At 41.3% G+C, this 27,331-nt stretch overlaps 1 protein-coding gene across 1 annotated transcript in view; it reads right to left on the bottom strand.

Annotated features, from left to right (window-relative positions):
- The window catches only part of LOC101356331 (zinc finger protein 300), a 52,593-nt gene extending 26,071 nt beyond the window's left edge, over window positions 1–26,522 (bottom strand). Inside the window, 8 exon segments of the mRNA XM_023739135.1 lie at window positions 8,376–8,618; window positions 8,620–9,685; window positions 9,687–9,839; window positions 9,841–9,899; window positions 17,931–17,934; window positions 23,605–23,731; window positions 23,973–24,093; window positions 26,508–26,522. Of these exon segments, the coding sequence (XP_023594903.1) occupies window positions 8,376–8,618; window positions 8,620–9,685; window positions 9,687–9,839; window positions 9,841–9,899; window positions 17,931–17,934; window positions 23,605–23,731; window positions 23,973–24,093; window positions 26,508–26,522 (1,788 nt within the window).
- Window positions 26,523–27,331: the final 809 nt, after the last annotated feature.

The raw sequence follows: 27,331 nt of genomic DNA, 5'->3' as shown, positions 1-27,331 counted from the left end.
AGCAATATACTTTCAGTTGCCTACCTCAGACTACATCAACTCTCCAGCCCTATGTCATAATTTAGTCCACAGGGAACTTGATCGCCTTTCCCTTCCACAAGACATCACACTGATCCATTACATCAATGACTTCTGCTGATTGGATCTACTAAGGAAGTGTCAATGACTCTGGACTTACTGGTAACACATTTGTATGCTAGAGGGCGGGAAATAAATCCTACAAAAATGCAGGCGCCTTCCACTTCAGTGAAATTTGTAGGGGTCCAGTGGTGTGGGGCATGTTGAGGTATTCCTTCTAAAGGGAAGGATGTTATTGCATCTGGCTTCTCCCACAACTAAAAAGGAGGCACAACACCTAGTGGGCCCCTTTCGATTTTAGAGGCAACATATTCCTCATTTGGGGGTGCTACTCCAGCCTATTTATCAAGTGAGTCGAAAGCTGCTAGTTTTGTGCGGGGCCCAGAACAAAAGAAGGCTCTGTAACAGGTTCAGGCCTGTGCAAGCCACTCTGCCCCTTGGGCCATATGACCTGGCTGATCCAACAGGCTTGTGCCCGCATGGATTCAAACCCTACTCTCAATACCAAATGTCTTAGTCTGGGTTCTCTAGAGAAGCAAAACCAGCAAAGCATACAAATATATATATAGAGAGATTTATATCAAGAAAATAGCTCATGCAGTTGTAGAGGCTGGAATGTCCCAATTCCGTGGGTCATGATAGAGGCTTCTCCTGATTCATGTAACTGCAGGGGCTGGTGAACCCAAGATCAGTAGGTCAGACAGCAGGGCTCTTGCTCACAGGCTTTGAAGATCGACAAATCCCAAGGTTGGTAGGCAAGATTTCAGGTAAGCTGCTAGCTCAAGTCCCAAGAACCGGAGGTCAGATGAACAGGAGCCAGCTGCAGGATCCAGTGCAAGAAAAAGCCCACAAGACTTGCCAGGATGTCCACTTATATTCAATGCAGGCCGCATGCCAAGGAAACTCCCTTTCAACTGACTGGCTACTCACAGCAGGGCCGATCATGGAGGCAATCACATTATGTCAAATTTCTTCATGGAAGTGATCACAACATCATACGACTGCCAAACTACATCATAACTGCCAAACCACTAAGAATCATGGCCCAGCCAAGGTGACACACAACTTCAACCAACACAGTTGTCAAACCTGTTTCTCTCACTTTATGTGCAGTGCACCACCAAGCTATAACAAAAAGAATATTGGGTTAGCTGCTTCTATTTCAGTGATAAGAAAATTTGGCCAAGTGAAGTGAAGTGATCTCATCAAGGATTTAAATAAAGCCAAAGTTTTTTATGTGTTTCCAAAAAACATTCATGAATATTTCCTCGATGTAAAATTGTTAAACAATTCAGAAATTAAAAAAGAGTAAAATATTAAGATCTTCTTGGGACTTACACTACTGATTTCAAGTTTACTAAAAACCCCAGGAGTTTAAAAGTGTGGTATTTGTGCAAAAATATGAAATAGACCAAATGAATAATACAGTCCAACAATAGGCCTACAGATATACCCATTTTAATGAATGTATATAATTTTTGAAACCTCCATTCCAAAAACCAAGCCAGTTGCTCTTTAGTAGATTCCAACTCATGGTGACCCCAGAGGGTGCAGAGTAGAATTGTACTCCATAGGGTTTTCAAGGCTGTAACCATTCAGAAGTAGATTGCCAGGCTTGTCTTCCACAGCGCCTTTGTATGGGTTCAAACCACCAATCACTGGGTTAGTATATAGTCAAGTGCTAACTGTTTGTACCACCCAAGGGACTCCTGAAAACTCCATTACATATAACCGTTTGGAAAGAGTTTTTTTTTTTTTTTTTCTTCAAGAAACGTACTGGACAATCTGTAGAGAATATAAAAAGAATCTTGACCATTGCACAATCAAAAACAAAACTTAATTTGAGGTGGATTACTCACCTAAGTATGGAACTGTTATGGATTGAATTGTGTCCCCCAAAATTATAAGCTGTAAATCCTAACCCTTATACCTGTGGTTATAATCCCATTTGGGAATAGGTTTTCTTTGTTATGTCAAGAGGCCATATCAGTATAAGAAGTGTTTTAAATCAATCACCTTTGAGATATAAAAAGAGCAGGTTAGGACAAGCAAGGAAACAGAGATGGCAGTAGATGCCAAGCCACATGAAGATCACCATGGAACCAATGATCAAGGGCCTTCTCCCAGAGCTAACAGAGAAATAAATCCTTCCCCTAGAGCCAGCACGCTGAACTTGGACTTCTAGCCTCCAAAACAGTGAGAAAATAAATTTCAATTTGTTAAAGCTACCCACTTGTGGTATTTCTGTTACAACAGAACTAGATAACTGAGACAGTACCACAAAGTTTCTAGAAGGAAACAGGAGAATACATTCATTATCTTGGAGTAGACAAAGATTTCTTAAACAAAGCAGAAGAAATATTAATTATAAGAGAAAAATAAATTATAAACTGGGCTCCATTAATATTAGGGAATTCTACTTATTAAAAGGTTGTTAATAAAGTAAATAGGTAAACTATAGATTTCAAAAGATTCAATTATTTGATGGTTATGAGGGAGGGGAAGGTTTGGGAAGGGTAAAACACTAACTAGATAGTAGATAAGTGGTAACTTTGGTGAAGGGTAAGACAGTACACAAAACTGGGGAAGTCAGCACAACTCGACCAAGGCAAATTCACAGAAGCTTCACAGACACATCCAAACTCCCTGAGGGACTGAGTTACTGGCCTGAGGCCTGGGGCCATGTTCTCGGGGGACATCTAGCTCAATTGGCATAACATAGTTTATAAAGAAAATGTTCTACATCCTACTTTAGTGAGTAGCATCTGGAGTCTTAAAAGCTTGTGAGTGGCTATCTAAGATACTCCACTACTCCCACCCCATCTGGAGCAAGGGAGAATGAAGAAAACCAAAGATACAAGGGAAAGATTAGTCCAAAGGACTAATGGACCACAACTACCACAACCTCCACCAGACCGCGTCCAGAACAACTATAGTGCCCAGCTATCACCACCAACTGCTCTGACAGGGATCATAATAGAGGGTCCCAGACAGTGTGGGAGAAAAATGTAAAACAAAATTCAAATTCACAAAAAAAGACTAGATTTGCTGGTCTGACAGATACTGGAGAAACCCTGAGAGTATGGCCCCCAGACACCCTTTTAACTCAGTACTGAAGTCATTCCAGAGGGTCACCCTTCAGCCAAAGATTAGACAGGTCTACAGGGCAAACGATAACACTTGTGAGGAATGTGCATCATAGTTCAGTCATGTATACGAGACTAAATGGGCACAACGGCCCAAAAGCAAAGACAAGAAGGCAGGAATGGACAGGAAAACTGAACAAATGGAAACAGAGAACCCGGGATGTAGAAGGGAAGAGTGTTGACACATCACAGCATTGGCAATCAATGTCACAAAACAATTTCTATATTAATTGTTAAATGAGAAACTAGTTTGCTCTGTAAACTTTCACCTAAAGCACAATAAAAGAAAAAAATTCAATTATATGTATCCACAAAAAGACTCATAACCAGAATATATGTGTGTATGTGTATGTTTGCATATATATGTATGTGTGTATATATATATATAAAATTATACACATGTATGCATACACATATACACATAATGTTAGCTGTGAGTTTTTCTTATAAATGCCCTTTACCATGTTGAGGAATTTCTCTTTTATACCTAGTTTTCTGACTGTTTTTGTCATGAAAGAGTGTTGAATTTTGTCAAAGGCCTTTTCTGCATCAATTTAGATGTGTTTTTTGTTTGTTTTGGCCTATTAATGTGGTGCATTACACTGATTGATTTCCTTATGTTGAACCATCCTTGCATTATTGGAAAAAATCCCTCTTGGCCATGGTGTATACCATTTTAATATGTTTTGGATTTAGTACAATTCACTATGTACTTCAGAGGTAAGTTGAACCACAAATTCTCATGTCTTTGAAGGATTCTGTGGTTGTTTCTTGGATTTACTCACACTCAGCTGATGATTCAGCTTTATTGAATCTGTTAAGTGCATTAATAACCATCCATCTGCTTTTTGGCTTACTATATTTTGTTGCTGTTACCTCCTTCCATTTCTTTGAAAAGGAAAAGGCAAACGTATTAATTGATATAAGCTTAATAAGTCAAGAATACACATATCTCTAGAACAAAACAAAAACACATACAACCAGTTTAGAGCCTAACCAGTATATTTTAAATTGCCTAGTTGTGTGTAGATACCTCACTTATCTTCCTTACTCTATAGCATTGGATTTTGATTGGCAAATTGGGCATGTGAATAGCTGATAGGAAAGCAGCCATAGCTGAGGAAAGCAGCAAGTGGAAAAACATGGAGATCTTTTGAGTGCCCTGGATGGTAGTATAAAAAGCTCAATGTCTTTTGGGGATGTCTCAGATTAATTTTCTCTTTTCCTCATTCCTTTCTTTCTTTCTTTCTTTTCCTTAATGGTCTTCAACCCAAGTCTATCCTGGAACTAGGGGCAGGGCACTAGTGGGAGGTAGGGTGTCAGGAGAGCAGAGTCAGCTTCTGAGAGCTGGCCAGACCCTTGGAGATCACCTTGTCCACCCTCCCCAAATGACTGGTGGGAAAATTGAGGTCCAGTTTGGAAGAGTGACTTGTTCAGGATCACCCAGTGAGGCAGGGGATTAGCTCCTCTCTCGTGCTCTTTCAGCTGTATCACCAAGCCCCGACAGCCCATCTCATGTGGAGTCTCCTTTGTCAGCCTAGACACTGCTGGCTAGTCACTGAAAAATAGCAATAATGGATGGCAGTGGCTTGAACAGGTTGTTGTGGATTTGGTCTGGTTCTCTCCTCTCCTAGATCTCTGTTAGTTTCTAAGACTCTGTGATTGGCTAAGTCAAATGATACATGCAATCTTGAACAGCTCTGGTTCTGTTATGATCTCTTTAAAATGTCCTTGTTTTTTCAATCCTATTAGCCCTAAAGGAACAGATAAAAAACACAAAAAGGAATGCAAAATGGTGTTTATAGCCTGTTAGGTATTTCTAGGGAGATAGGCCAGTTGGGAATAAACATGGAAATAGAGCTTTTATCAAGAACCTGGGATCATCCAAGAAAGGCTTTCTTAAACTTAATTCTACATGTTTTTATAATTATATATCCCAACCATTCTTTTCTTGGACCCGTCTTCTTTGGAACATCTGGTCTCACGTGAAAATGGATGCTGTGTTGAGGTAGTAAATGTTTGAGGCTAACAATTATGCAACAGTAGCAGCAGCAGTAATAGAGTCTACCTATTTCTAAGAATGGGAGGCTGGAGTAGACTTTTATACAGTACCTGTTATGGGAAATTCTCTCAGCCCCCAAATTTTCTTCTGAGGATGGAGAAGGAAAGGTTCAAATCCCGGGCAAAAATCTCATGACACCTCAATCACCAACTAATGAGCCCAGGGAATCAAAACCTGAATTTGACCTCACAAGCCCAAGCAAGGCAACAAGAGAGAATCCCAGAGGCCTCCAGTCTAAAAGACCAGCCCTCCTCTGACTGGTCATACAAGGTGAGCTGCAGAACAGGCCCCCATAATCCCTCCTGAAGCTATGAGCCGCCAAGAAAATGATCAAATCAGAGGATATTTTATTTTGGAGATGGTCACCAGGTTCTCTGCAGCAGTAAGAATGCTTCCTGCACTTTCCCCTCCTCCAGCTAAATCCCAGGAGTCAAGCTGAAATATGAGGTTCCCCTGTTTGTGGATATTCATTCCTGCTTTGACCTTATTTATTGGGTGCTTACGGTGTGCCAGGCACTGAGATAGGTGCTGAGGATTCAGCCATGTACAAGAAACAAGGTTTATGCTCTCTTTGTGCAGGTATTTGAGGGGGAAGAGTTATCAATAAACAAAATTTTAGATTGTTAAAAATGGAAGAATAAAACAAAATGAGGAGATGGGATATGTTCTTAAGTGGGGATCAAAACTTGGGATGTTTATGTGCCTGGGGCTACTAGCTGGGCAGTGGCACCCCTCTGTGAGCCTCAACCTATGTTTGTCTGGCCTAATTGTCCCTTGTTTCCTGGAAATTTCACCAGCTTCTTCAGAAAGTAGAGCAATAGAGAGGGTGATTCTCTGATGGGGAGAGGTCAAACCTAGAAGGATGTGGTGACCCATATGGCTGTCCACTTGACCCCCTCCCTTCAGGGTCCCAATGTCTACTCTGAGAAGAGAGCCCCTCTACATGAAACCTCTGAAGAGGAGATGCACACATCAAAGGATGTGAGAAACTGTGCGGGCAAATTCTTGTGTCATTGAGAACAGTGAGCTCAGGGCACTGATATTAGATAGAACTGGTCATGTAGACTTGGGAAATTAAACATGTACGCATGTCCCGTGGAGTGATCGTCTCTGAGTGGTCCTGATGAATGATGGCCCACCTGGCCCTCATGGAAGCATGGGAAGGTCAAGGGCTCATGTTAGGGGCATAGAGAAATTTTGTGAGGGGGTCATTATATATAGCGGAGTCCCTACGTGGTACAAATGGTTAATGCACTTGGCTGCTAACTAAAAGGTTGAGGGTTCAAGTCCACCCAGAAGTGCCTAAAAGAAAGGCCTGATGATCTGCTTCTGAAAAATCAAGCTTTGAAAACCCTATGGAGCACAGTATAGCTCAGACACACATGGGATCGCCATGAGTTGGATTCAACTCAACAGCAACTGATTTTTTAAATTATTTATAGTGACAGTTATGGAAGTTATGTAAGGATAACAAAGTCTCAGTTCCTATCTGCTAACAGGCCTTCTGATTTGCTCTTTCACAGCCCCCAGAGAACATCATTAATCAGATCATGGACTAAATGGCCAGCTATATCTATTATCAGTGGGGGTCAGGTGGACAGGAAATGTGGAGGAATAAGGTAGGAATTCATGTGCTGACACCATACCCATCAATAGGCTTACCTGAAAATTCTCATGGAAGAAGAGTTGAGCCTAATGCAAAGAAGACAGTGGCAGCTGGGAGATAACAGGTGAGATTTTTATGTTCAGACATCACACTTGCCCATGCAAGCTATCCCAGGCATGCCCCCTCAAGTATTTTTCTCAGAGAGCCATTCAGTTCTCAGTTCTTCAATTCTCAGACAGCCATTCAATTCTCAAATAGCTGGACCTATAGGGAGGGGGTAAAACAGGAGCTGTAGACATATCATACAGGATCTTTATGTGAAAACACAATTTATGTTTTCAAAATAAAATAAATGAAACGTAATTGAAGTCATCTTCACATAGCATGAGTTAAGCCAGGCCACCAGACACAAGAGAAATGGAAGGATATGGAAAAGGATAGGAAATCTTCTTGGCAACGAGAAGCAGTGTCTGGGATAAAAACCAAGTTTAAATGAAAAATTTATGTGTTAGTATTAGCAACCTCCTGCAGGAAAATAGACAGGAAAGATAAAGGGGACACATATTAGCTAAGAATGTGCTCTAGGGGTAAAATGGCTTGCCTAAAGTCAAGCAACCTATGAGTAGTGGAACCAGGATTAAAACTCAAGACCATCTTGCTTCAGAACCAAAATCTTCACACCACACCAGGCTCCCTGGAGGGCAGGATAAAAGAGAGAAAGGATCAAGAGGTATCAAATACAAGATCCTGGGTCCATCCAGATACCAGGTCAATTTATATTCTTGAAATGGAAAAACACATAAAGACCACCTTTATTGAACCTGATCAACCCATCTTCCCATCTTTCTACCAGAATAATTTTATATGTACGTTTAAGGGTGAAAGCCAAGTCCCCTCCCCAGAGTGTACTATGTCATGGCATTTTGTGACTCAAGCTTTGTGTCCTCTATTGGGCCATAATTACGGTAGGTAAATATTTATAATTTCACCACATGCCCTGATTCTGATATGTAGAATAATCAGGAACATGTAACTTCAAAACAGACTACGTATGTAGTTTGTTCTACTGTTATGGTAATCGTTCAGTTCACAATTTTAAAAGTTCTACATGCCATTGTGAAAACGGCCATGATCTATATAATTAAGACTTTTCTATTATCTTTGAGCCCTCGTGGTGCAGTAGTTAAGAGCTTGAGTGCTAACCAAAAGGTCAGCAGTTCAAATCCACAAGCTACTCCTTGGAAACCCTATGGGGCAGTTCTACTCTGTTCTATAGGGTCGCTGTGAGTCGGAATTGACTCAACGGCAGTGGTTTGCTTAAAAGTTAGACACTATATTAGGAAGATGATTTCACTTGTAAAATTTTAAGCACAGATATGTAGTACTCAAACTCATCAAATCCTTGGGGCTTCTAGTATTTACTAAGGCTTGTGATAATAGTCAAGGCTTTTCTGTGCTCAGTTCATGCTTACGATTTCAGTACTGTATGAATTCTCTGGTGTACAGTCAGTTGTGACTTCTGGGTGAAGGCCTTCCCACATACAGTACACTGATAGGGTTTCTCCCCAGTATGAATTCTACAATGTACAACAAGTTCTGATTTCTGGGAAACTGCCTTTCCACATTCAGTACATATGTAAGTTTTCTCTCCTGTATGAATTCGCTGATGTCCTGGGAGGTGGGACTTCTGACAGAAGGCTTTCCCACATTCAGTACACACGTAAGGCCTTTTCTCCTGTGTAAATTCTCTGATGTCCAATGAGATGGGACTGCTGACAAAAGGCTTTTCTACATTCACTGCATTTATAGGGTTTCTCTCCAGTATGTGTTCTCTGATGCATGATGAGCTGTGACTTCTGGGAGAAGCTCTTGCCACATTCAGTACATTCATAGGGTTTCTCCCCAGTACGAACTGTCTGATGTATAATAAGTTCTGACTTCCTGCTAAAGGCTTCCTCACATTGAGCACATTTGTAGGGTTTCTCTTTGGTGTGAATTCTCTTATGTATAAAGAGGTAGGACTTCTCACAGAATGCTTTCCCACATTCAGTGCACTCATATGGCTTCTCTCCAGTATGTGCTCTATGATGTATAATAAGCTGTGACTTCTGGGAGAAAGCTTTGTTACACTGACTACAGTCATATCGTTTTTCCCCAGTATGAATTCTCTGATGTATGATGAGGGGAGATTTCTGGGAGAAGGCTTTCCCACATTCATTACATTCATATGGTTTTTCCCCAGAATGAAATCTCTGATGTATAATGAGGGATGATTTCTGAGAGAAGGTTTTTCTACATTCAGAACATTCACAAGGTCACTCCCCTGTATGAATTCTCTGATATACAATGAGGTGTGACTTCTCACTGAAGGCTTTTGCACATGCACTGCAATCATATGTTTCCTCTCCAGTATGAATTCTTTGATGTATAATGAGCTGTGACATCTTGAGAAAGAATTTTCCACATTCAATACATACACAGTACTTCTCCCCAGTTTCAATATTTGTATATTGAATAAGAGATTGTTTAGCACTGAGAATGTTTCCACACTGATTACCTTCACAGTATCTCACTCCATTAAGAATTTTCTCATGCTTAGAATGGAAAGAACTGTAGCTAGATGTTCTCTCACATCCAAAATTCTCATCAGTATTTTTTCTTGCATAACTCCTATTACAATTGAGTAGGATTTTATTAGATTTCAAGCTCTCTTCAAATGAGTCGTATTTATACAGTCTTTGTCTTGAAGTACCTAGGTCTGTGCACTTATGGAATAGTTTTCCAAAGGCATTATGTATGACCTGACTCCTCCATAAATCTTTTGTTGCTGATGATTGTGACCTGCCTGAAAGACTTGTCTTGGTTTTCCTCATCTCTCTTCAGGTGGTCATCACCTTGCCAGACTTCTGAAATGGAGTACAATGAATGATCCCTTGTGACACTTTCAAATTTCTTTATGAAAGGAAACATCTCCAAAAATACCCAGCTGAGGGATGTCAAGTCCACTCTCCAAATCCGAAAGAATAAAGAGATAAAATTAACCAAATAGAAAGAAGATTTAGTAGAGGACAGAATATGTGGAACAAATGGATGATCCAAGATGACCCGTGAGCACAAAGAATTGGGAGGGGGGTCAGGCCATTTAGAAACACAATAAAACATGTAAGTTTATCTGGTGAATAAAGATGGACTTTAATTCCAATAATGATGACATGAGGTATTCATGGAATTTCCCTCCACAAAAAAGAAGAGTAAAACTGAATAAAATTATTTTATAAAAACAATACAGGGCACTGAATAATGATCAAAGGCAGACTACAGGCTAAGAAGTGTTTACTCATTAAAAACTCCTACTTCATTGGGTAAGAATGGGGAGTTTGCAGCCTTCTTTCACAGAGCTTTCGCATCCCCACACCCTCAGTTTATGTGGCATTAACAAACAAGTGGCAAATTCAGTTTGAAGCTGATGGTAGAGCAGCTAGAAATTTAACAGGGGGAATTTGGAAGCAAAAGAGACATAGAAGAACTTAGATTATAAACTCTCCACACATCCCCACCTGACATCTAAAATGTATGTGTAAGGAGATCCCAGAAAGCCCAGAAGTGATTAAAGGCTAGAGAGACTTATGAACTTTCTATACCTTGAAAGCATTCTGACTTACACACAACTCAGGCAGTAAAGTATGGAAGCTTTACTGGCTTTAGATGTCTAGTTTAGCCTGTCCAAATCACTAGCTCACCTGTAAATTATGTGAATGCAGAGGAATGAATACCTTAGGGAATCAGGCTTTTAAAAAAAAAAGTTGAGTGTAAATATCAGCGATGGCACACTAAGAGAGAAACAGATGTCACAGTTTGAGCTCAAGTAGTTACCTCTTAAACAAAAAATTCAACAACCAAAAATTATTAGATATGCAAAGAAACAGGAAAATGAAACGCATACTAAAGAACAAAATCACACAATAAAAACTGATTCCAGGTGGATCCAGATAATGGAATAACACAGACTGCAAATAAGCTGTAATAAATATGTTCAAATAACTAAAGAAAAATATGCTAAGGAATGAGTGAGCAGCAGGCAATTTCAAAAGAAAAGGAAATTACAGAAAAGAACCAGTCTGACCATAAAGAGATATAATTTAGGGGTAATGGGAAGGTTCTGTATCTTGATTACAGTGATGTTACATGACTCTAAGCATTTTTCAAATATAAAGACAGTAAACTTTATTTTATGTAAATTTAAAACTAAATTAAACAAATAAAAGAATTATATTCTGAAGCTGAGGTGAAAAATATACCAGATGGGCTCATTAGCAGATTTGAAAAGGCAGAAGACAAAATCAGTGAACTTAAAAATATATCACTAGAAATTATATATTCCAAAGAACAAAAAGGAAGAAAAAGATTTAAGAAAAATAAAACAGCACCTCAGAGATTTGTGGATTAATATTAAGCATTCCAGCATATGTATAGAGTGCCAGAAAGAGAGTAGAAAAAGAGACAGATAAAATATTTGAAGAAATAGTGTCTGAAAAATTACCAAATTTGGTGGAAAATATTAACTTACAGATACAAGAAGCTCAACAAACCACAAGTAGAATACAGAAACACCTAAAAACATCATAATCAAACTGTTGATAATAAAGATAAAGAGAAAATCTTGAAAGCACAAAGAGAACATGACACGTCATGCATAGGAGAAAAATAATAGAATTTTTTCAGTTGACTTCTCAACAGAAAAAAAAAAGGAAGCCAGGAAACATTGAAATGAAAGATTCAAAGTGCTAAAAGAAAGCAACCTGTCAACCAAGAATTCTATATTCAGTGAATCTTTACTTTTAAAATGATGGCAAAATAAATACATTTCCAAATAAACACAAACGTGTTGATAGCAGACTTGTTCTATAAGAAATATTAAAGAAAGTCTTCTGGATGAAAAGAAATCATACCAGATGATAACTCAAATTCACAGGACACTAGAAATGAAAAAAAAGTGGGTAAATACAAAGGAGTTTGTATATGTATATTTTTTCTCTTCTAATTTATTTAAAAGACTTTTTAAAGCAAAAATTGTTACAATGTATTGTCAAATTTATGAGAAATATAAGTGCAACATATATGACTACAAATGAGCAAAGCAGCACAGGATAGTTGCAGGTGGGGGTGAAGAACACAGCTATGCCAGTGCAAAGTTCCTATATTTTGTCAGGAAAAAAAAGGCAAAATTAACTTGAAGTAGATAGTGACTGTTAAAGATCATACTGTAATTGCTAGAGTGACCTATACACACATACACACAAAGAACTACAGGCAGTCTCCAGGTTATGAACATCTAACTTATGTACAACCCACAGCTACCAACCAACTCCTGTAAATCCTATTATATTAAAAATTCGAGGTACATACAATGGTTTATAATAACAGGTGCTACTTTGTGATGCACATCAAAACATTATTATTATTACTATATTATTATGTTAAGAATGTTTTAGCATCTCTAGAAGTGTTTCTTTAATGTTTTTTATGCATAGAAAGGTACACTATATACTGTATGCCAAGACAAACATTTGACTAACTGACGTTAGATATGAACCATACCTAACTGTTCTGACTTACATGTAAATTCAACTTAAAGACAGACTTAGGAATGGAACTTTTTCATAATCTGGGGACAACCTTTACAGCTAAGAATTCAATAGAACAATTAAAATGGTATATTAAAAAAAATTCTAACAATAAAGAAGGAAGTAAACAAGAACAGAGACCAAAAAAGCAATTAGACAAAGAGAAAACAAACAGCAAAATGAAAAACCTAAACCAAAAACCAAATCAATAATAACATTAACTGGGAATAGAATAACAATAGAATAATCAAAGGACAAAAATTGTCAGACTGAAAAAAACAGTAAGTGTCAACTATATGTTGTCTAAAACAGATACATTTTAAATTCAAAGATACAATAGATTGTACATAAGAGGATGGGAAAAGATATACCATGCGTATCATAAGCATAAGAGAGGTGCAGTAGATATATTAATATCAGACAAAATAAACTTCAAGGCAACAAATATTGGAAAAAATAGAAATATTTCAAAACTGCAAAAGGATCATTCCAGCAAGAAAATATAATGATTATAAATGTATATACACCTAATAACAGAGTCCCACCAAATATGAAATCAAAGCTGGCAAAAATGAGAAGAAAAATAGACAAATTAACAATTATAGCTACATATTTCAATGCTCCTCTCAAAATAATTGATAAAACAAGTAGACAAAAAAAAATCAATAAGTATGATGTAAACTGACATAATTAACATCTATCAACACTCCACGCAACAGAATACACATTCCTTTCAAGGGCACATGGAACAGTCATGAAAATAGACCATATACAAAGTCTCAAAACAATTTTCAATAATTATATAATGATGAAAATTATTCAGAGTGTATTCTCCAACCATAATAGAATTAAATTAAAAATAGGTAACAGAAAGAAATCCGGAAAATACCCCAAATATTAGAAAATTGAACAACATAATTATACATAACCCATATGTCAAAGAGAAAATCATAGCAGGAATTATAAAATAATTTAACTGAATAAAAATGAAAACACAAAATATCAAAATTTGTGAGATGCAGCTAAAGCAGTGTTTAGAGGAAAAATGATATTGTCCTCACTGTGCACAACTCTGATATGCATGAATTTCAGTTACCATAGTTTAGTTAAACTATGTCCCCCAACAACACAGTTCAGACTTCAGTTACCAAGGTATATTATCTGTGAATAATGGCACAAAGTAAAAACTTCACTGCTAGCTCTTCAGTCCAGAAATCACTACATCAATAACAGATACACATTATAACAAGTGACTAATCACTTCAACGATTGTTGACTGCACAATCGTTATTCAGTATACTCACAGACAGAAAACCATATAGTTATAAGGCCGACAGCATGCCTGCCATCTTGAATAAGCAAGGGGTGGTGCCTGCCATCCTCTGTGATATGAGAACTAACTCCCTGCATGTAAGCTATCTCTTTATTAGGTAATATAAGAACTAACCGCCTGTCTTTAAGATATCTCCTTATTTAGGTATACTTCCAGTTCCGGCTCAATCAAGAAAAACAAGAGACTGAGGTCTCAAGACCAGTCCAAACTAGTCTTGAACCAGGTCTGGACCACCTGACATGTGTAGTACCGACAACTGTGTCCCTTGGATGACCTATTGATGTCAGAGGCCAGAAACCACACCCCTGTATACACCCCAGACATGGGCAAAATGCCATCTTTGTGGTCCCCCCCTCAGGCGCAGAAGACCAGACCGCTCCAGGAACGCCTTTTTGGGTCAAACCAATCAGCAAGCTGACTCCACCTTGGGGCTTCTCTGAAGACCCCAGACCCAATTTATTTTACTCATATAAATGCCTTGAGCTATTGTTCAAAGAGCCACCTTGGCGACACAAGTCCCAGCGGGCTCCTTTACATGGCCAACTAAATAAAGCTTCTTTCACTTTCACTGCTTCGTGTCTTTCTAGCCACACCAAGCAGACCTGGAAGTGTCTGGTTACAGTTATGTTGCTTCCTTGTCTCCCAGTGATAAATCCACATGATATTTTACAAAAATAGTGTCATGGATTGAATTGTGTCCCCCAAAAATATCTGTCAACTTGGCTGGGTCATGATTCCCAGTATTGTATAATTGTGTACCATTTTGTAATCTGATGTGATTTCCTCATGTGTTGTAAATTCAATCTATGATCCAATAAGATGTATTAGCGGCAGTTATACTGATGAGGTATACAAGATCGGATAGTGCCTTAAGCCAATCTCTTTTGAGATATAAAAGAGAGAAGCGAGCAGAGATACACGGGAACCTCATACCACCAAAAAAGCAGTGCTGGGAGAAGAGCGTGTCCTTTGGACCTGAGGTTCCTGCACAGAGAAGCTCCCAGACCACAGGAAGATTGATGACACAGACCTTCCTCCAGAGCTGATGGAGAAAGCATTCCCCTGGAGCTGACGCCCTGACTTTGGACTTGTAGCCTACTGGACTGTGAGAAAATAAACTTCTCTTTGTTAAAGCCATCCATTTGTGGTATTTCTGTTATAGCAGCACTAGATGACTAAGACAAATGGGTAATCAGAAAAGGAACTGGCCAAAAAAGATGAAAGTATAGGAAAGAAAGATAAGCAATTAACACTGGAAGTGAAACTGGGTGTGATTGGAAGATGGCTGACCATGGAAATGTTACAATGTTACCTTTTAAGACACTTTAGATATGCAGCCACAGGAACTTAGTGAAGGTACACTCATTGACATAAATGAGGAAAGTGGTTGTGACAAAAGGATAAAGATGTCCTAGAGGAAGTGACATCAATAAAATTCTGCACATTAAACTAACTCTTGTAAATATTTCATAACATTGAAAGCACAAAGGATAAAATGTTGGAAGCTGATCCAAATTTAGAAAGGAGTATGACAATTGGCCAAGGCATAAAAGACAAGAAGAAGGTAAGCACTGTTCAAACTACTCTTGATAAGTTTTCAAAACCATAGAGATACCACTTCACACCCACTATGATGGCTACAACTAAAAAGTCAAATAATATCAAGTGTTGATGAAAATGTGGAGAAATCAGAACCCTCACTGCAGTGCAGTGAATTACTTAATATGGCCCTTATAGCCATGCATGGTCTTGTAACTCCCATACAATGATTGGGTGGGGCTACGCAAATAAGGTGCCTGTGTTTCCACCAAGAGGATTGGACAACTTGTTAATAATGCAAATAAGGTGCATGGCACCCTGTGGGGGTAGGACTATGCAAATAAGGTCTATGGAGTCCTAGTGCGGAGATTGGTCAGTTCTGCCATCCCGCTAGGCTTAAAATTAGCCATCCCAGAGGTGGAAAGAGGGGACCTCACTACTATCAAAAAGAAGAGATAGGTGTGGTGCACATCCTATGGACTCAGGGTCCCTGCACTGAGAACGTCCTAGGCTCAGGAGACAGACACAGGTGTAACACTGGAGATGGTACAAGACAGTGAGAAGTGGCGCTAGAGAAATGGGAGTAGCAGAACCAGGAGACTGGCGTGAGACAGCACAGTAGACTTCCCGGCCCACAGAGGAAGGTGGCTATAGTGTGCATGCTGACCCACAGAGTGAGAAAGCCATAGGCCTTCGGGCTGAGGCATACTGGCGGAATGGGGTGTCTCCAGGCACTTATAGGCTGAGCTAAAGAGCTTTGTAACATTTGCAGGACAGAAGCCAGGCCAAGGGCCAAGGGCTGAGGGCTGATGGCTGAGGGCCAAGAGGCTGAGAGGGCGAGGGGCCAAGAGGCCAAGGGGCTGAGGGGCTGAGGGGCTGAGGGCCAGAGAGAGGCCTGCATGTGAGCATGGCTAAGAAGCTTTCCTGATTGAAGAACTGTATCCTGAGTTGCTCCTGATCCTGAATTGTAACCTGTAACTTCCATAATAAACCCTGCAGTGCAGTGAATTACTTAATATGACCCTCCTAGCCATGCATGAAAACCCTGGTGGCACACTGGTTAAGAGCTACAGCTGCTAACCCAAAGGTCAGCAGTTTGAATCCACCAGGCACTCCTTGGAAACCCTATGGGGCAGTTCTACTCTGTCCTGTAGGCTCACTATGAGTCGAAATAGACTCAGCGGCAATGCGTTTGGTTTTTTTGGTTGGGTGGGGCTATGCAAATAAGGTGATTGTGTCCTACCAAGGAGATTGGACAGCTTGCTAATGCTGTAAATAAGGTTCATGGCACCCTTGTGGGGGTGGAACCCCACAAATAAGGTGAATGGAACCCTAACAAAGGGATTGGTCAGTTTTGCCATCCCACTAGGCTAACAATGAGCCATTCCAGAAGTGGGAAGGGGGACCTCACTACCACTAAGAAAGAAGAGCCAGGAGTGGAGCACATCTTTTGAAGCCAGGGTCCCTGTGCTGAGAATCTCCTAGACCCCGGAGCCAGAGAAAGACAGAGCTGTAACACCAGAGACAGCACGAGAGGGTGAGAAGTAGCAGCTGAGAAACAAGGAGACTGGCACAAGAAAGCACAGTGGGCTTCCCAACCCACGGAGCTGACCCACAGAGTGAGAGAGCTGAGCATACCCACCCATGGAGTGAGAAAGCTGAACGCCTTCGGGCAACAGGCTTGCTGGCGGAGTGGGGTGCCTCTGGGCACTTATTGGTGGAGCTAAAGAGATTTGTAACACTTACCCCAGCAGGGCAAAGGCCAAGCCAGCCCAAGAGGCCTGAGGGACTGAAAGGTCAAGAGCCAGAAAGAGGCCTGCCTGCAGGCATGGCTAAGAAGAGGCTGTCCTGATCAAAGAACTGTATACTGAGTTCTCTCTGATCCTAAATTGTAACCTGTTACTTCCCTAATAAACCCCATACCTGTGAATACGGTCTGTGAGTTCTGTGTGGCCACTGCAACCAATTATCGAACCCAGCAGAGAAGCAGAGAGTGCCATGGGAAAGATGGCTGGTATCAGAATTGGCAGAAAGTTTGCAAGGTGGAGGTATGTCTGACCTCTGCCTCACAGGAATCAGCCTTGGGCTGATGCAGAAGATGATTCTCCCCCCTCGTGAACTTAGATGAGGAGATCCAATGCTGCCATGCCATTCTTTACACTCATACACTGTTAGTAGGAATGGAACTGTCATGGATTGAATTGTGTCCCCAAAAAAATATTTGTCAACTTGGCTAGGTCATGATTCCCAGTATTGTATGATTGTCTACCTTTTGTCATCTGGTGTGATTTCCCTATGTGTTGTATATTCTATCACTATGATGTAATAAGATGGATTAGCAGCAGTTATACTGATGAGGTCTACAAGATTAGATAGTGTCTTAAGCCAATCTCTTTTAAGATAGAAAAGAAAGAAGCAAGTAGAGAGACGGGGATCTCATACACCAAGAAAGCAGTTCTGGGAGCAGAGCTTGTCCTTTGGACCTGAGGTTCCTGCACTGAGGTGTTCCCAGACCAGGGAAAGACTAATACATCACAAAGACCTTCCTCCATAGCAGACAAAGAGAGAAAGCCTTCCCCTGGAGCCAGCACCCTGAATTCAGACTTCTAGACCACTGGACTGTGAGAGTATAAACTTCTCTTTGTTAAAGCCATCCTCTTGTGGTATTTCTGTTATAGCAGCACTAGATGACTAAGACAGGAACATAGTGCAACTACTTTGGAAAACAGTCTGGTAGTTATTCATATGATTACGTATACAGTTACCATATGTCCTAGTTTTCTAGTGCTGCTATAACAGAAATATCACAAGTGGATGGCCTTAACAAACAGAAGTTTATTCTCTCACAGTTTAGGAGGCTAGAAGCTTGAATTCAGGGTGCCAGCTCCAGAGGAAGGTTTTCTGTCTCTTTTGGCTCTAGAAAAAGGTCCTTGTCATCAATCTTCCTCTGCTCTAGGAGCTTCTCAGTGCAGGGACCCCGGGTCCAAAGGATGCATGCTCCTGGCTCTGCTTTCTTGGTGGTATGAGGTCCCCATGTCTCTCTTCTCACTTCTCTCTTTTATATATCAAAAGAGATTGGCTTAAGATACAACCTAATCTTGTAGATTGAGTCCTGCATCATTAACATAACTGCTTCTAATCTTGTCTCATTAACATCATAGAGATAGAATTTACAATACATAGGAAAATCACATCAGGTGACAAAATGGTGGACAATCACACAATACTGGGAATCATGGCCTAGCCAAGTTGATAAATATTTTGGGGGAACACAACTTAATCTGTAACATTTCACCCTTTGGCCCCCCAAAATTCATGTCCTTGCCACATGTGAAATACATTCACCTCATCATATCATGTAGCAAAAGTCTTAAATCAACTCCAAGTCCAAAATTCAAAAAATTCCTCTTCATCTCTGAAATCTAGAATACAAGTTAACTGCTTCCAAAGTACAATGGTGGAACAGGCACAAGCTAGGCATTTCCATTACAAATGGGAGAAACTGGAGAGAAAGAAGGAATAACAGGCACCAAGCAAATCAGCAGAACACATTACATTAGCCCTCAAGGCTTGAGAATAATCCTCTGTTCTCTGAGACCATTTACGCAATCGCCCTGCCCTCCATACTCTAGGTATTGCTCACACTCTCCAGATTTTGAGTGGAGGCCCCTTGGCCCTGGCTTCAGCTCTGCCTTACAGGCCCACTGGAATAGCAACTCTGGTCCCTCGGATTTGGGGGGCCCCAATCTCCTAGACCATTTGAGTGGTGACTCCACCCTTAGAAACTCCAGAGGCCATGGCTACAACGTTTGAAACTGAGGCAGCTCGGCTTCCTGTGTTCCTTGTCTCTTCAGCTTCTGCTTCCTGGTTCCTTGACCTCTCTGCCCCTTGGGCCTCGCCACCAGCATCTGCGCAGCTTAGGCAAGTGTTTCAAAGCTCTGTAGCTCCACTGATAAGTGCCTGCAGGCACTCCACTCTGCCAGTAAACTTTGGCCAGAAGGCACTCAGCTCTCTTGCTCCGTGGGTTGACAAGCGTAGATTCACCAATAAGTGCCCAGAGGCACCCCACTCCACCAGGAAACCTCCTGCACAAAGGCACTCAGCTCTCTTGTTTCATTGGTCGGCTCCAGCACTGTCTCGCACTGGTCTCCTGGTTCTGCTGCTGCTGTTTCTCTGCTGCTTCTTATTACCATCTGTGCCGTCACCAGTGTAAGAGCTCTCCTCAATTCCTTCTGAGTCCTCACCAGAATTGTATTTGACGTCCATAATTCCACCAACAGTCCCTTGAAGGCAATCTAGGTTTTTACTATCAGGTACTTTAAAACTCTTCCAGCCTCTATCCATTCACAGTTTCAAAATAGCTTCCATATTTTAGGTATCTGTTAGAGCAGAATCCCATTCTTGGTACCAAATTCTGTCTTAGTTACCTAGTGCTGCTGTAACAGTACCACAGTGGATGGCTTTAACAAAGAGAAATTTATTTTTTCACAGTGTAGAAGGCTAGAATTCCGAATTCAGGGTGTCAGTTCCAGGGGAAGGGTCAGCTCTGGAGGAAGGTGTTTGTCATCAATCTTCCCCTTCTCTAGGAGCTTCTCAGCGCAGGGACCCCCAGTCCAAAAGGCACGTGCTCTTGGCTCTACTTTCTTGGTGGTATAAGGTCCCCATGTCTCTCTGCTCACTCTTCTCTTTTATATCTCAAAAGAGACTGGTTTAAGACACAACCTAATCTTGAAGATTGAGACCTGTCTCATTAACATAATTGCCTCTAATCCTGCCTCATTAACATCAGAGAGGTAGGATTACAGCACACAGAAAAACCACATCAGATCACAAAATTGTGGACAATCACACAATACTGGGAATCATGGCCCAGCCAAGTTGACACACACTTTTGGGGGGCACAATTAAATCCATAACACCCTATGACCCAACAATTCCAGTCCTAGGTATACACCCAAGGGAAATAAAAACATACGTCCACACAAAAACTTATACACAAATGTTTATAGTGGCATTTATTCATAATAGCCAAAAGAGGGAAACAACTTAAGTGTTCTTCAACTGATGAATGGATAAATAAAATTTGGTATATCCATACAATGGAATACTATTTGGCCATAAGAAGAAATGAAGTACTTGACACATGTGACAACATAGATGAACCTTCAAAACCTCATGCTAAGTGAAAGAAGCCAGTCACAAAAGACCACTTATTATATGATTCCATTTATATGAAATGTGCAGAATAGGCAAATCAATAGATAGAAAGTAGACTAGTGGTTGGTTTGGGCTGAAGAGGCTGGGGGATAGGAAGATATAAAAATGACATGGTGCGGGTGTCTGACCTCCTCCAACTTCACAATGGGGAGAGAGAATCACCATCAGGATCAGCCCAAGGCTGACTCCTATAAGGCGAAGGTCAAAGATACCTCTGCTGTCCAACTTTTTTACCAATTCTGACACCAACTGTCCCTCCCATGGCACTCTCTACTTCTCTGCTCGGTTCGATAATTCATTGCAATGGCCACACAGAACTCATAGGCCATGCTCAATTATGGGGTTTATTAGGGAAGCAAAAGGTTATGATTTAGAGCCAGGAACGACTCAGGATACAGTTCCTTGGTCAGAACAGCTACTCAGCCGTGCGAGCAGGCAAGCCTCTCTCTGGCCCTCGACCCCTCAGCCCCTAGCCCTTGGCTGGGCCTTTGCCATATTTGGACAAGTGTTACAAAGCTCTTTAGCTTTGCCAATAACTGCCCAGGGGCACCCCACTCTGCCAGTAAGCGTTGGCCCAAAGGTGCTCAGCTCTCTCGTTCTGTGGGAGGATTGGCAATCCTAGCTCCCCTGACAAATGCCCAGAGGCACCCTACTCCACCAGGAACCTCCTGCCTGAAGGCACTCAGCTTTCTCACTCCATGGGCCAGGAAGCCCACCACACCATCTCCTGCTGGTCTCCTGGTTCTGCTGCTGCTGGTTCTCTACTGCACTTGCTGCCACTTCTCGCTATCTTGCACTGTCTCCAGTATTAGAGCTCTCTGTCTCCTGGGTCTAGAAGGTTCTCAGACCAAAGGATGTACTCTGCTCCCACCTTTTCTTTCTTGGTGGTAGTGAGGTCCCCCTCTTCCCGCCTCTGAGATAGCTCATTTTAAGGCTAGCAGGATGGCAAAACTGATCAATCCCCTTGTTAGGGTTCCAAAAACCTTATTTGCATGGTCCCACCCCCACAAGAGTGCCATGCATCTTATTTGCTTATTAGCAAGCTATCAAATCCCCTTGGTGGGCCACAAGCTCCTTATTTGCATAGTCCCACCCAATCATTTGGTGAGACTTAGAAGACCATGGCAAGAAAGGCCATATAAAAGTGATCCATCGCACAGCAGAAGGCTACTTGGTTTCTTTTTTGGATGATAAAAATGTTCTAAATTTGTGATAATTGCACATACCAGCAAATATGCTAAAAACCACTGAATTGTACACTTTAAATGGATTAATTGTGTGGTATGTGAATTATATCTCAAAAGTATTTTAAAATAATAATAACAGTAGCAAGAACAACAGAACAATTCAGGGTAATAAAATGTTAACTCTCTGTATTCACAGTGTGTGTCCAAGGTTAATTTCCACTCTTCCTCAATAATATATTTTATTGAAGTCAAGTAAGACTAGTAAATTTCTGCCAGAAAAGTCATGCTTATTCCTAACTCCAAGGTTTTATACATGTCCTCTTACCCAGAGCTTGCCCTCACCCTATTCCTTCTGCCTAATCCACACTTAAGATAGTCTTCAGAGTAGCTGCTACATGCTCTACAAAATGACCTCTTAAATTCTGCCACATCACTTTAGCCTACAATTTTCACTGAACTTCTAAAGTAGTAATTACATTTGACATGTAATTTTATACAGCCGTAAATCTATATGTCTTACCTTTCCGTGCACAAGCTATGTTCCTGAAAGGCATTTCCCTTCTATTGGCTTTGATTCTTTTAGAAAGGGACTAAAGATATGATTGTTGAATAGATCAATAAGAAATATCTCCTCCGTACATGACTATTACTTAATACGGTGCATTGAATTGCATTTATATGGCCTTTCTTGCCATGGTCTTTTAACTTCCACCCAAGTGACTATAAAAATAAGGTAATTGTGGCCCACCAAGGGGATTGGATAGCTTGCAAATAAAGCAAATAAAGTTCATGGCACCTGTATGGGGGTTGGACCATGCAAATAAGGTCTATGGAACCCTAACGAAGGGATTGGTCAGTTTTGCCACCCCGCTAGACTTAAAATGAGCCATCCCAAATGCAGGAAGAGAGGATCTCACCACCATCAAGGAAGAAGAGCCAGGAGCAGAGCACATCCTTTGGACCTGGGATCCCTGCACTGAGATGTGCCTGGAACCGGGTGACCAAGAAAGAGAGAGAGATCTATAACACTGAAGATGGCGAGAACTGGTGGCAGACGCATCGCAGCAGCAGAACTAGGAGACCAGCAGGAGACAGCCCACCCCATGAAGCGAGAAAGCTAAGTGCCTTCAGGCAGAAGGCTTGCTAACGGAGTAGGGTGTCTCCAGGCACTTGGTGGGGCTAGGTTTGCCGACCCATGGAGCTAAAGTTGAGTGCATTTGGGGCGAGGCTTACTGGTGGAGTGGGGTGCCTCCGGGCACTTACTGGTGGAGCTGAAAGAGGGTCGTAACACTTGTTGAAGCAGGACAGAGGCCTGGGGGACAGAGAGAGGCCTGCCTGTGGGCACAGCTGAGAAGAGGCTATCCTAATGGAAGAACTGTATCCTGAGTGTTCTAAACCTGGAATGTAACCTGTTAATTCCCTAATAATCCCCACAACTGTGAGTATGGTCCGTGAGTTCTGTGTGGCCACTGCAATGAATTATCGAACTTAGCAGAGAAGTAGAGAGTGCTGGTGGGGGGGATGGTTGGTGTTGGAATTGGTAAAGATGCCATTGGTAAACATGACGGAGATAAGCACGTCTGACTTCCGCCTCATAGGAATCAACCTTGGGCTGTTGATCTTGATTCTCCTTGCCTCTCCTGATGTTAGAGATCAGATGCCACCACCATGCCATTTTTACATTTAATTAGCTGTTGAATACCTACTATGTGCTCAGCACAGGAGCAAGGAATAGGAAATATCAATGTGGGTGAGACATAAGCCTCAGCCACCAACCAACTAAAAATTAAAACCAACCAATTGTGATTTCACTTCCCTTGTCTCCCATCTGCCAGAATTTCACCTGGATAGATCCAGTGCACTATGTCTCTCTTTACGATCCGTGGCTCTTCTCCATGTTCCCACTTGGCAATGACATCTGGTTTGGGAACAGGATATCCTATTACAGGGAAATCACGGGGGAATTGTGATTAACTGCACTGAAGAAAGAAAAGAAGGTGCAGTTTCAAGAGCCCCACAATGAAGCTATTTAGCTGGCTCTCAGCAAAGTAATGGCCTTCCACTGGGGAAGGCAAGGAGGGCACAAAAGTCATTACATATGACTACCCAACCCAAACAAATGAGAAGGAAGAGGCACTGGATTGGACAACTCTTGTGTTATGCAGGGAAACCATCCTTACCCATTGAGACCAGGTGGCTGTAGTTCTCCAGCATCACATCCCTATACAGGGTCCTCTGAGCAGGCTGCTGCCACTCCTCTTGAGTGAAATTCACAGCCACATCCTCAAATGACACTGGACCCTGTAATAGCATATTCTTGTTCAATCTGAAGTAATCCTTCTTATCATTTTACTATGTAGTATGCAAAACTATGCACCCAATTCTACATCACACATTTTGAGAAAAACGACGTAAAACTCTGTTTGTAGCAAAAAGAGGATGACAGATTAGAAAAACAAAGGGGTAGAAAGAGACCTAATAGCCAATGGGAATTTAGTAAATATTAAATGCAGCTTTATAAATAAGTAAAGTATTTAACAAATGGTATTGGGTAAACTACATACTCAGGAAAATAATAAAGTTGAAACTTCATGTTTTTAAACAATAGAATAAATAATTTTTAGATGGAACAAAAATGGAAACATAAGTTATTAATACTGGCTATCCCAGGAAGAGGGGCTGTTAAAGGGCTATTCACTTTCTAATTTTTATCTTTCTCTGTTTGTGGTATAGTGAATTACTTTAATGGGCCCTTCTAGCCATGGTCTTTGTGACTCCCACAAAAATGACTGGATGGGACTATGCAAATAAGGTGCTTGTGCCCACCAAGGGGATTGGATAACTTGTTAATAATGCAAATAAGATGCATGGCACCCTTGTGGGGGTGGGACCATGCAAATAAAGTGTATGGAGCACTAACGAGGGGATTGGTCAGTTTGCCAACCCACCAGGCTTAAAGGGAGCCAATCCCAGAGGCAGAGAGAAGGGGACCTAACTATCATAAAGAAGAGCCGGGAGCGAGTGCATCCTTTGGACCCAGGGTGCCTACACTGAGAGTCTCCCAGACCCAGGAGACGGCAAGCTATAACACCAGAGACAGGGTGAGAAGCGGTGGCAGAGAAACAGAGACAGCAGAATAAGACCAGCTCAAGTGGGCTTCCCGGCTCACTGAGTGAGGCGGCTACAGTGGGTGTGCCAACCCACAGAGTGACAGAAATTGAGAGCCTTCAGGCAGGATGCTTACTGGCAGAATGGAGTACCTCGAGGTTCTTATTGGCAGAGCTAAAGAGCTTTGTAACACTTGGCTCAAGCAGGGCAGAGGCCAGGTTGAGGCCCAAGGGGCAGAGAGAGAGAGAGGGAGAGAAAGGCCTGTTTGCGGGCATGGCCAAGAAGCTGTCCTGACCAAAGAACCGTATCCTGAGTTGTTCCTGATCCTGAATTGTAACCTGTCACTTCCCTAATAAACCCCATAACTGTGAGTATGGTCTGGAGTTCTGTGTGGCCACTGCAAAGAATTATTGAACCCAGCAGAGAAGTAGAGAGTGCCATGGGAAGGACAGCTGGTGTCAGAATTGGTAAAAAGGTTGGAGAGAGGAGATTATGTCTGACTTCCACTTTATAGAAATCAGCTTTGGCTTACATTGATCTTGATTCTCCTCCCCCATTGTGAAGTTAGATGAGGCCAGATGCCATCAAGCCATTTTTACACTTTTGTTTAAAATGTTTATACCGTGAATAGATAAATTTGGCCAGGGGAAAAAATATAAAAGAGTTTTCTGGAAGAGCAGAGGAAGAACTGGCCTTGAGTTGGGGAGTGGCCGCACAAACCCTGAGACCTCAGCAAAGGCTATGGAGAATCAGAAACTTCTACTCTCCAAGCCTTTACCAGAGAATTAACTTAAAAACTGCTTATTTGAGAGAAATATTTACTTCGGAGACCAGAGGTCACTCATTCCATGTGTGTCTCTAGGTTTTGTCCCTGGATAAACTGTAGCATAGGAAGCCTATGTGCTCACTTTGGTTCCCTAAAGAATAAAGCTTATGGAGTTTGGCTCTGACATTATGATACCTTTCCTCTAAAAGAAATACATTAAGACAGAGTCACAAGAAATCTACTGATGCATTTACACAGGAGTGTAGGTAAGGAGGAGCCCTGGTGGCAGAGTGGTTAAGCTCTCGGCTGCTAACCAAAAGGTTGGCAGTTCGAAACCAGCAGCTGCTCCATGGAGAAAGATGTGGCAGTCAGCTTTTATAAAGATTACAGCCTTGAAAACCCTATAGGGCAGTTCTAATCTATCCTATAGGGTCACTATGAGTCTGAATCGACCCTTTGGCAGTAGGTTTGGGTGATTTTTGGTGGGTAGGTAAGGACATCACCTATAGGAAGATGCCCACCCCAAATTAATTTCTTTTAGTCCTAAATGGCAGAGAATATTTTCTTCTCATTGAAAATTCACCTGATTTCTCTTCATGGGGAATGCAAACCATGTATATGATTTACTCGACCTGTCCACCGTGACTGCTAGGGGGATGGGACAAATGTGAACCTCAATTTATACAAATCGTTTATAACCATCTAATCTGCATTTTAAATAGCAACTCTTTCCAAGTCTTCATCTTTTGTTCTCTCTACATTTTCCCTAATCCAAATACTTTGCTTTCTGCACTTCTACATTTAATTGTATGGAAAAGCACAAAATAAGCAAGCAACTCACCTGAGACTTGGTCATTTTCTGTTTCTCTTCCAAAAGGCTGAGGCCTGAGGAATCAGAGCTGGGAGACAGAATGGAGCCTTTAGAAGCCAGAACGACCTGCAGCTTCCACATTCACCAGTCTAGAAACAACTGTCACCAGAAATCAGGTGGGCGAAGGGGCCACTCTGTGCGATAAGGTTATCTGGGACCTCCAGAAGGGTCAGTAAGCACCGTGGGAAGGAAGTACCACTTTTAGTTCTCTTGTGACTGTAATATGACCACATAAACTTGGACAAGTGTTTTTTTTTTAAATGGATGCATGCTTGAATGGATGAAAGGCCCCATTAAGGACCCTCAGAGATGGATGAACCAAAAAAAGATATGTTTTCTGTTGATTTAATAACACTTTTATTATTCTTCTCTGAGCCAGCAATTCTATTTGTAGAACTTTACCACAAAGCAATAATGAAAGAGAGAGAGAGAGACTGATTTAACTGCAGATGGAGCCCTGGCAATAAGGGAATGACTGAGGGTAAAACAAAGAAAGGTATTCCCATATTTCCTAGATAGAATCAGCCAATAAAATCCTAACATCTCTTTTATATTTTCCTTCAACCCAGAAAATTCTCTTGACAAGTCAATATTCATGGATTAAAACTGCAGATTTGAAGATGTTTCCTGTTTAAATTTTATTGTTGATTTTCAATAGTGCAATTGTCTACATACAAAAATGGTGACAAGTTGGAACTACTAATAGAAGGGAATACACCACAATGCAGGAAGCTACTTACCTAGTAAATTCTTCTCAGTCCCTGGTCAGGTTACGAAGACAGAACTGAACTCAT

Source organism: Trichechus manatus, unplaced genomic scaffold (assembly GCF_000243295.1).
Source record: "Trichechus manatus latirostris isolate Lorelei unplaced genomic scaffold, TriManLat1.0 scaffold00130, whole genome shotgun sequence".
Classification (NCBI taxonomy): domain Eukaryota; kingdom Metazoa; phylum Chordata; class Mammalia; order Sirenia; family Trichechidae; genus Trichechus; species Trichechus manatus.
Note: the sequence above shows the minus strand (reverse complement) of the source record. Positions and strands in the feature narration are given on the sequence as shown.